This window comes from Eucalyptus grandis, chromosome 3, assembly GCF_016545825.1.
Source record: "Eucalyptus grandis isolate ANBG69807.140 chromosome 3, ASM1654582v1, whole genome shotgun sequence".
Classification (NCBI taxonomy): Eukaryota; Viridiplantae; Streptophyta; class Magnoliopsida; order Myrtales; family Myrtaceae; genus Eucalyptus; species Eucalyptus grandis.
Window position 1 is genome coordinate 30,125,662 of NC_052614.1, and position 11,488 is coordinate 30,137,149.

The window sequence follows — 11,488 nt, forward strand, 5'->3', positions numbered from 1 at the left end:
ATTATGGCGCTCAAGTGAGGATACAAAAGTTATAACACTTGTTATGTCCTTATTTCGATATTTGTGTTACCCAAGCAATAGTTTAAATTAGCCATGATTAGTATGATTATTGCAATTGATTGAAATAAACGAGGCATCCAAACTTAGCCGAACATTATAAAATCGTTAACTTGATGGTAGGTGATGTACTTCAACCGAGAACTTCCTTATGGATTTTATCAAGATTTCTACTAACCCCCGTCTTGCCCTTGTCCGCGATGCTCGATAAACTTCCAACGACACCTCTAGCATCACCAGGCGCTCCCCCAATCATCGTGAACCCCTTGGGATTAGGGGCCACATGATTTCGACGCCTCCTTCAAAAGATATGCTTTTGCAAAGTTGAAGTCGCTGACCAATGTGTAAGCATACTTGTCACCAACAAATGTATTTCTCTAGAAAGTTATGGGGTAGAAGATTGTGGCATTCTTGCTCTAATCTATGAGAGCTTCCCATGGACACCAAGTTAGACAATTTGATGCTCTCTAGATAGAAATATCGTGCTTGAAAAAGGCAACCTAGGAACTAAAATTTTGGAAAACCAACTTGGTCCATAGGGCCGTCCAGTCCATCTCCTCATCAGATTGCAACACCGTTTTTCAAGAGTGAAATCAGAGGTATGTAAGTTTTCTTAATTTGAAAAGATATTCAAATTTTCTGTTCATTTCTAGAAATTACATAAGTCTTGAAAAATCCAAGAAATCATGTTGTCGAATTGTGAGAATGGGATAAACTTTTTAAATGATCGATATCCAAATTTGGGTAGTAAAAAAATTTTTAGTTGTAACCTTTGAATGCTTTGGTGCCATGTTTAAAGTACTTGCAATAATAGATTAAAAAAATCATATTTAATCGTAAAGCAAGTATACAAATTTAAGAAAGAAACGCAGTAGCACCGAGTCCTGGTAGGTCAGCTCAAGTCGCGTTGGTTGAGTTAGTACGGTTATGGAGCATCACTTAAGCTTTTGCTTTTTTCCATCGTTTCTTTTTCTTTTCTTTTCTTTTCTTTTCTTTTGGTCTTTTTCTCTTCTTTGTGTGGTTTTAAAAAAAAAAAAAAAAAAAAAAACTCGCAAGTGGTCAAAGGCCGAGCTACGATAGGCCCGGATAATATGTATGGAGGGCACGCTCGAAACCCTAGAAAAAAATTCAAGTAACTAGACAAACAATAATGGGATTTGATTATTTGCGTCTACCTAGAGGTAAGCATGGTCCCGCTTGGGTCGGTCCGCCCCTAACCCTAGGACCAATCCACACAAAGGCTGGTCCTCAATTTTTAGGACCAAAGACCGATCCTATTGAGCTTGGGGTGAGGACCGGACCCACCCAAACCCACCCAATGGGTCGGTTCGATTCTGGGGTCAACCCGTGACCAATCAATAATTTTTATTTTATTTTTGTGCTTCTTAAAAAGCAGTGAGAACCGAACTGACCCATTGGGTTCAGTCCGGTTTGGTCAACTCAAGACCAACCAATAATTTTATATTTTATATTTTGTACTCCTGAAAAAAGTGATTGAGGACCAAACTAACCCAATGAGTTCAGTTTGGTTTTGAGTCAACTCAAGACCAACAAATAATTTTTTATTTCATTTTTTATACTTCTTAAAATGACAATCGAGGACCATACTTGACTCAATGGATTCGATGATGAGCGAGGTCAGCTAAAAAGGCAAACGATGAGGGTCAAGTGGGGTGAGCATTGACAGAACGAGCATCGAATATCGATCGGAAAACAACAGCCAAACAAGCATTAAGTGGCAAGTGGCACGAGTGACCCAAAGCGAGCGAGGCGAGTATCAAGTGATGAGCGGAGAAGTTGTTTCTTTCGATTTTGGCAAATTAAAGACTAAGAGGATAATGCCATAAGGAGCTGTTTATGCCTTTTTGGACGTCGTGAGGATTTCTCAAAAAACATTTTCCTCATTGGTAAATTATAATTATTGATACCGTAAAAGACATTAAAAATCTAAGTTATTAAAGAACAATATAAAATTACTTGAACTCCTCACTAAAGAGCTGTTTAATATTGTTGACGCCATTAAAAATCATGTTGTGGAATTGTGAGAATGGGATAAACTTTTTTAAATGATCAATATTGAAATTTGGGTAGTAGAAAACAATTTTAATTGTAACTTCTGAATGCTTTGGTGCCATGTTTAAAGTACTTGCAATATTAGATTAAAAAAACATATTTAATTAGTAAAAACGGTATATAGCCTTAATTGTGTTTTGGGCCAATAGGGTTTTTGGGCCCATGGACCCAAAATCGGCCCTAGAGGACATTTTCAAAAAATTTCACTGGATGGGTTTTAGGCCATAATGATTTGATTAGGTGAATAGTTTTGAGATGTTGAATAGTAGTTTTTAAGATAATTTATCTCTTCAATGTAAAAATTGCATTACATGATTTATGGGAAAATTCTGTCATTTTCAAGAATGTTACATGATGATTTGTTCCAAGTTGTACTCCTTGGTAAAAAGAATTGAGTTAGTAGACACTTAAATGCCAAGTCGAACAAATCAAGTGCACATCATGTTCGATTTCCTTGATGCGAATTCATGGCCCTAAAGTGTTCGAAAAGAAAGTTTAAGTATGTCAGACAGAGAGAGAGAGGAGCCCTTTATCGGGTGCTCCAAACATATACCAGTCCAGTACACCTTAATCTTAATCATAAGGATCTCATCCGAAACATACCAAAACCTAAGTCCAGACCAAGATAGTAAGCTAGGAGGCAGTGTGCCAATCCTCGCCAAAAGCTAGAACAAGGGTCATGGGTCGAATCATATCTTCTTGAAGGGCGAACAAGTGTTGAATAATTTGCTCATGGCCAAGTTTCATGCATTTGGCATACTTAAGCTTCCAAGAAGAAAGCAACAAGCCACTTCAAAGAGCAAAATACTCACCCTACATTCATGAGGGCGACATCAAGGCTCGCTCAGGGCTGACGAGGCTCACCCATTCACCAACCCTAGGCGAGGGCCAACAAGGCCTCTCCCAAGCCCGTAAGGCCTTGCCCAAGGCGAGCGATGATTGAGCAAGCATCATCCAAATTTAGGTGCCTTCACCCGAGCCTAGTTAGGGTTCCACTTTTTCGACAATGGCCAATGGAAATGCCATTAGCTTTGTCGTTCTCTTTTTTTTTTTTTTTATAGTTTCGTTTCTTAAATAAAATTTTAGTTTTTTTTTTTTTAGTTTTTAATCTAATTTTAATAAAGAATTTAATAAAAATAATAAAAATGTCACCGCAGTTTTTTTATTAGTCAAATTGACAATGTTAATCGGGATGTGTAGCTGGACTAGGTCTACCCAAGAACCAAATCGTCCCACCTAGAAAACAGGTCCAGATTCGATTCCCATTAAAACCGATTTGAGAACCAATTCCCAAAATTTGAAACCAATTTGAACTAGTCTGGTCCACGGTTTCGAGTGAATACCCACCTAAGAACCGAATCGACAGGACCTATTTGGGAATCGGATTGAGAACCGGTTTTGTAAGCTCAAAAGTTTAGAACTCTATCTTTTTTAACGTGATTTCTAATATTAAAACGGTATTTTTCCTCTCGCTTCCTTCTCTCGTTGGCTCACGATCGTACCATCCATCGCCAACTCACGATCACTCTATTTCGTCTCATCAACAATGAAGACCTCATCCATAAGCTTGCAAATTTCCTTGGTTTTCTAGAATTTTCTCTCGAATTGAAGCTGGGTTTACTTTTTTTCTTGGGGATGTTTTCTCGAGCTGGATTTCTTGTCAAATTGGTGGAAAGTTTACGTTTTTTAAGGATTTTGGCTAACATGGCAGGTTGAAGACGACGACCTTTTGCTTGGCATAGTCGATGGGCTAGACCTTGTAGGTGCCAAAGAGGGTGGCAAAGAAGAGGTCGGAGGCGTTGTAGGAGAGCATGCGGCGGAAGCTCGGGAGCTGCAGCCGTCGTCAATGGCGGAGGGTAGAAGGCGGGGATGGGCCTGCAGGAGGTGTAGCAAAGGGATAGGGGGAGGAGCGAGAGGGTTAGGGTTAGGAGGTTGAAAATGGCCGTGGTAGTTGTGGGAACACAAGGAAACCTTGAAGAGTGCATTTGGAGAGAGAGAGAGAGAGAGAGAGAAATGCTAAGGAAATACGAGAAAGAAGAAGCATTGTGAGTCATTTTTATCCAAGAATGATTGCCACTTTATTGACCATTTTGGCACCACTGGTCCACAGTCATGGGAGGAAACCAAGAAATCACTCTGAAAATTTGCTTCCGGTTGTCTTCTATTAAACTTTGAATTAGTTTGCAAAGCCACGATAGACAAATAAAATCACTCCACAATCATAGAATTTTTACTTTGCCTTATGATTTTTATTTATGATAATTAATCTTATGAGTCCTTAATTTTCGTTTAGTCAAAAAAAAATTATGTACTTATTAATTACACACGTTTAATGTTTCAATGCAAATTAAGAAGATTACATTATTTTATTGCGTATTAATGTAAAATTCAAACTATATAGGATATCAGCGCTTACAAAACATATTCCAATGAAAATAGGATTGACTCTACACATCGGATTGAAAAAAAGAATGATCCCAAAACAGGGTTCGGTGTAAATAAAATCGAGTATATAGTCCAAAAATGAGGAACCGATTATAATAGGATTAGGTATGTGATCCAAGTCTTAAATCTATCCACACTAGATCCAATCACCCCTAATGTTAACACAAGGACTATATTGCATCAATTTAATAAATTTGAACTTGATTATATATATATAAATTTTAGGAGGCGTAATAAACTTTTAGGCAACATATCCCTCTATAAACTGAAAGACTTCTTAAAAGATCCGAATTTATTTTTTTAAACATATAGACAAGAAACAGGTCTGACCCGGTCAACCTAAATTCAACGATAAATTCATCTGCTTTTTTGACATGTAATATACATCTGCTTACACTTGACCAAAAGAGCACATTTCTCTCGAGAATTTCCCAACCCGCCGATCACCACAACCACCCATCATGGAGGAGCAGGCGGTGGTTCCAGTATTCTGCACCGCCATCGGCCACCCGACGCCCATGGTGGGCTGGGCAAGCTCCTCCTCGCCCGCCAACCTTACCTCTCCATCCACGTCCTCCTCCCCAGCCAAGCCTACGAAGGCGGCTCCATCTCCTCCTACATCGCCGCCGTCTCCGCCGCCCACCCTTCCATCACCTTCCACCACCGCCTCCCACCTCCCTCCTCCCGACTACTCCACCACCTCCCCGCATCTCGAGACCCTCGCCCTCGAGCTCCTCCGCCTCAACAACCCCGACGTCCACCGCGCCCCTCGTCTCCATCTCCGAGACCCACCGCGTCCGGGCCCTCGTCATCGACTTCTTGCACCAACGCCCGTTGGTCGCGCGCGCCTCGCATCCCCGCTACTACTTCTTCAGCTCGTCGGGAACAGCTTGACGGCCTTCCTCGGCTTGCCCGTCCTCCACAGGACCACCACCAAAAGCTTGAAGGACCTCGCCACCGGCACCGTCCTCCGCTTCCCCGGCGTGCCGCCGTAGCTGCCTTCCGACATCGGCGAACTGTTGCAAGACCGCAACGACACGGGCCTACGAGCTCTTCTGGAGAGCGCGACGAACATGCTGATGGCGTCCGGATTATAATGAACACGTTGGAGAAGCTCGAGGAGGAAGCCGTGAAAGCCATCCGGGATGGCAAAGGTGTGCCCGACGGGCCGACCCCTCCGCTTTGCGCATCGGGCCCCGGTCTCGAGCGGGGATGGCGGAAAAAGCCGGAGCGGTGGCGGCCTGTAACGACAAGCCGGAGTGCTTGACATGGTTGGACTCGCAAAAGAGGAAGCGTCGTGTTCCCGAGCTTCGGGAGCCTCGGGGTGTTTTCCGTGAGCAATCAAGGAGATAGCGACGAGGCTCGAGAGGAGCGGCCATCGGTTCCTATTGGTGGTCGGAGCCCGCCACCGGCAAGGGCCATAAGGCCGTCTCCACGGCGGAGCCGCGCCCGCTCCGGAGGGGTTCCTGCTGGCGGACCGCGGGTAGGGGCTTCGTCGTGAAGTCGTGGGCCCCGCAGTGGCAAGCAGGGAACCACGGTGCGACGGGCGGGTTCGTGACCCACTGCGGGTGGAACTCGGTGCTCGAGGTGTGCGCGGGGTGCCGATGATCGCGTGGCCGCTCTACGCGGAGCGGCGGCGAACCGGGTGTTCATGGTGGAGGCGATGAGGGTCGCACCGCCGATGGAGGAGGCGGCGAGGAGGAGCGGTCGGTGAGCGCGGCGGAGGTGGAGCGGCGGGTCCGAGGGGACCGATGGGGCCGGAGGGTGAGGCCATCGGGGAGCGGATGCGCATCTCAAGCAAGAAGCGCGAGCAAAGACCGAGTCCCCGCTGGTCGGCTCGGGCCGCATTGGCCGAGTTAGGGTGCGTTTGGGAAGGCTTTTGGGAAAAGTCATTGAGAAAATGTAAAGGCCTTTGAGTAAAAGGTGTTTTCAAAATGCAATGTGTGTTTGGTAAATTTATTTGTGAAAGTCCATTGTGAAATATCTTTGTGCAAAATAGTGTTTGGGTAAATTAAATTTGTAAAATACTTTTATTATTAAAAAAAAAGAACGTTGGCCGGGCAAGGCTTCGTCGGTTATCGCCGGCCAAGGGCTTCACCGGTCACCGCCGGCCAAGGGTAGGCAATCCGGCGAGGGTCGCGGCGACCCTCGCCCCGCTATTGTGCGACCCACCGCGCCGCAGAGGTCGCCGGCGACCCATCTGGTTGCGCGTGAAGGTTGCGGCCAGCGTGGTCGCGACCAAATCTACGACTTGATGGGTCGCGTGCGGTCGCGACCTCCGCGGAGGTCGCCCGGCATGGCCGCGACGCAGATCTGGTCGCTACCATATTTGCATCGCGACCTCTGCGAAGGTCGCGGTCGGCGACCCATTTGGTCACAAATACAAGGTCGCGACCTTCGCGGAGGTCGCCCGCACGGTGGCGACGCAGATCTGCGTCGCGACCTCCGCGAAGGTCGCGGTTGGCGACCCATCTGGTCGCAGCGCAAAGGTCACGGCCGGCGACTAGATCTCGCGACCAAATGGGTCGCGGTCGCGACCCGCGGCGACCTCTCGAGTGGGGTCACGCGACCTCGCCGAAGGGTCGCGCGGCCGTGGCGGAGGTCGTGGTGCGGCGGGTCGGCGTGGCGGGCGCACGGTGCCCTTCGTCGGCAACCGCTCACGAAGAAGAAAGAAGAAGAAGATGAACAATCGGGGTAAAAAGGGAAAAACGAAAATCAACGGGGACAATTTGGGAAGGAAATTTTTTATTTAAGCTCACCAAAGATGCCGAGAAGGCTGAAAGCCCAAGGCAGCCCCCACCCGCCTTGGGCTTTCAGTCTTAATGCTTGGCATTTCCCAAATGGGGTTTGGAAATTTTTACCAAACACCAACAAATTAGCCCAAAGAGCTTTGGGGGTTCAAAGTGGCTTGCAAATGCCACTCCCAAACGCAGCCTTAGTACAGTCATGGAACGTGGGTTGAGCTTTTGCCTTTTTCCATCATTTCTTTTTTGTTTTTTGTTTTTTTGTCTTTTTCTCTTCTTTGTGTGGTTTTTTTTTTAAAAAAGAAAAACAAATACGCTGCAAGTGGTCAAAGGCTAAGCTGCAATAGGTCCAAGGAAATATCTATGGAGGGCATGCTCGAAACCCTAGAAAACATTCTAGTAACTAGAAAAATAATAATGGGATTTGATCCTTTGCGTCTACCCCATTTTTGATTTAATTCTTAAACTACATTTCACACGACATGTGTTCTGGTTTGGTTGGTGGGATTGGGTTCACGTTGAAATGAAAGCGGGTATGGAAAAAAAAAAAAAGGCATTTTGACTATATTGCTAAATCCGATGTATTATTATGGACCGCAATTACAATAATCTTGTCATTATGCTATCGCGATGGTTCTTGATATTTTTAGGAACGGCCCTTATTTGGCCACGTTTGGGTGCCGTCGAATGATATCATATGGATAATTTACGGTTTGTTGCTTCTCAATGAGCGGATGACGAAGGTCGTACCCATTATTTATGCCGAGGTCGCAACAAAGTGCATAGGTATCCATCAAGAGCGTGAAAAAGTCATCGATGCATTGGAATTTAATTGACCTAATCATTTGAATGCCATAATTTATATTCAGCATTTATTTCATTTGAGTACAATAACTTTTTTTCAATCACTCAAGTGTATATAACTTTTCGATCAATCATCTAACTATCATAATTATTTAAAAATGTTCACGATAAGTGACATGCTATGTTAAATTTTCAACATTTGGGTGGAGGTTTTAAAAGTTGTTACATTTAAATTAGTAATTGAAAGTTATAGTACTCAAATCAAACGTTCTTTAGAAGTTATGACACTTAAATAGTAAAAAAAAGTTATGGCGCTCAAGTGAGGATACAAAAGTTATAACACTTGCGGTGTCCTTATTTCAATGTTTGTATTACCCAAGCAATAGTTTTAATTAGCCATGATTAGTATGACTATTGCAATTCGCTAAAATAAACCAGGCATCCAAACTTAGCCGAACATCATAAAATTGTTAACTTGATGGTAGTTGATGTACCTCAACTGAAAACTTCCTTATGGATTTTATCAAGCTTTCTGCTAACCCCCGTCTTGTCCTTGTCGACGATGCTCGACAAACTTTTTTGACAGCACACTTCGCCATGACCGAGCACTCCCCAATCATCGCGAACCCCTTGGGACTAGAGGGTACATGATTTCGATGCCTCGTTCAAAAGATATGCGTTTGCAAAGTTGAAGTTGCGGACCAATGAGTAAGCATATTTGTCACCAAGAAATGTATTTCTCTAGAAAGTTATAGGGTAGATTGTGGCATTATTACTCTAATTTATGAGAGCTTCCCATGAACACCAAAGTTAGACAATTTGATGCTCTCTAGAAAGAGGTATGAGCACTTGAAAAAGGAAATCTAGGAATTAAAATTTTGGAAAACCAACCTGGTCCACGAGGCCATCCAATCCATCCCGTCATCAGATTGCAATGCCGTATCAGCGGCGAATGCACTATCTCATGTAAATTTTCTCAATTTGAAAAGATATTCAAATTATCTATTGATTTCTAGAAATTACGTAAGTATTGAGAAAATCCAAGAAATCATGTTGTGGAATTGTGAGAATGGGATAAACTTTTTAAATGATCGATATTGAAATTTGGGTAATAGAAAACAATTTTAATCGTAACTTCTGAATGCTTTGGTGCCATGTTTAAAGTACTTGCAATATTAGATTAAAAAAACATATTTATTCAGTAAAGCAAGTATCTTTACAGCCTTAATTGTGTTTTAGGCCAATAGGGTTTTTGGGCCCATGGACCCAAAATCGACCCCAAAGGACATTTTCAAAATTTTTCACCGGATGGGTTTTAGGCCATAGTGATTTGATGCGGTGAATAGTTTTGAGATGTCGAATAGTAGTTTTTAAGATAATTTATCTCTTCAATGTAAAAATTGCATTACATGATTTATGGGAAAATTCAGTCATTTTCAAGAATGTTACATGACGATTTGTTCCAAGTTGTACCGCTAGGTAAAAAGAATTGAGTTAGTAGATACTTAGGGCGTGTTTGGTAACGATTCGTTCTCGGGAGTAGATTCCGATCGAAGTGATTCTTTTTTATTTTGTTCCTAGGAACCGACTTTAAGCATTTTAAGCCGTTTGGTAATTGTCCAAAATTTCGATTCCGGAATAGAATTGCGTTTGGTACTATGCTCATTAATTACTTTTCCAAATCAATTTCTTTTAATTTTTAAATAATTCCTTTTTTTCTTTTTTCTTTTTCCTTTTTCTCCTATTCTTCTTCTTCTTCTTCTTCTTCATCTTCTTGTGGCCGACAACCTCACCGGGAGCGTCGCGGCTCGTCGGCGAGCCCCGCCCCAGTCGAGCGAGGCTCGCCGGTGGCTAGGCCGACCTTGTCGGGCCGGGCGAGGCCTCGCCCGGCCACCGGCAAGGCTCGACCCGCCGAGATCTGGGAGGCCGAGCCTTCCTGGCCGGGCTTGACTCGGCGAGCTCGCCGGACCTTCCTTGCCCTAGCTTGGCGAGCCTCCGAGAGCTCGTTGGGCCGGCGGACAGCGATTGGCGCAAAGTGGGCTGCGGGACAGCGGCGAGCGATGGTGGACGGCGATCGCGAGATGGCCGAAGGGAAGAAGAATAGTTGTTGATTTTGATTCTCAAATTTATTCCCGAAACAAGAATCAACTTTTTTTTTTATTCTTGATTTCACTCCCAATTTGTTCTCGGGGATTCTAGGCCCAAACCGATTCTCGTGAACAAAGAATCGAATTTGGCCCCCGTTTGGATGGTTACCAAATAGGGCCTTAAATGCCAAGTTGAACAAACCGAGTACACACATCATGTTCCGATTTCCTTGATGCAAACTCATGGCCCCAAAGTGTTCAAAAAGAAAGTTCAAGCATGTCAGACAGAGAGAGGAGCCCTTTATCGAGTGCTCCAAACATATACCAATCCAAAGGTACTTTAGTCTTGATGATGTGGATCTCATCCGAAACGTACCAAAATCTAAGTCCAAACCAAGATATAGTAAGCTAGGAGGCAAGCCAATCCTCGCCGAAAGTCGAACAAGGGTCATGGGTCGAATCATACTACGAAGGGCAAACAAGTGTTGAATAATTTGCTTGTGACCAAGTTTCATGCATTTGGCATACTTAAGCTTCCAAGGAGAAAGCAACAAGCCACTTCAAAGAGAAGAATACTCACCCAACATTCATGAGGGCAACATCGTGGCTCGCTCGAGCTAAGGAGGCTCACTAGATTTGGGTGAGCCTCGCCAACCCTAGGTGAGGGGCAACAAGGCTCGCCCAAGCCCGCAAGGCCTTGCCCTAAGCGAGCGATGATCGAGCAAGCATCATTCAAATTTAGGTGCCTTCACCCGAGCCTAGCTAGGGCTCCACCCTTTCCGACGATGGCTGATTGAAATGCCACCGGCTTGTCATTCTCTTTTTTTTTTTCTTTTAGTTTTGTTTCTTTAATTAAATTTTAGTTTTTTTAGTTTTTAATCTATTTTTAATATAGAATTTAATAAAAATAATAAAAATATCACGTCAATTTTTTTCATTAGTCAAATTGATAGTGTTAACTAGGGATGTGCAGCTAGACTAGGTCTACCCGAGAACCAAATCATCCCACCTAGAAAATAGGTCCAACAATCGATTCCCATTAAAACCGATCTCGGGAACCAATTCTCAAAATTTGAAACCGATTTGAACTAGTCTGGTCATCCATTCCAGTGAATACCCACCCAAGAACCGAATTGACCAGTCTTGTTTGGGAACGGGTTTGAGAACCGGTTTTGTAAGCTCAAAAGTCTAAAACTCTATATATTTTTTTAACATGATTTATAATATTAAAACTGTATTTTCCTCTCGCATGATGCTCCACTTTCGCTGTTCCTCTTC

General features: G+C 43.8%; 1 protein-coding gene across 1 annotated transcript; it reads left to right on the forward strand.

The window, feature by feature from the left end:
* The first annotated feature begins 5,036 nt into the window (after positions 1 to 5,036).
* Positions 5,037 to 5,570, forward strand: LOC120291798 (proline-rich protein 36-like). Its single transcript, XM_039309540.1, has one exon. The coding sequence runs from the start codon at positions 5,037 to 5,039 to the stop codon at positions 5,568 to 5,570; it is 534 nt and encodes a 177-aa protein (XP_039165474.1).
* Positions 5,571 to 11,488: the final 5,918 nt, after the last annotated feature.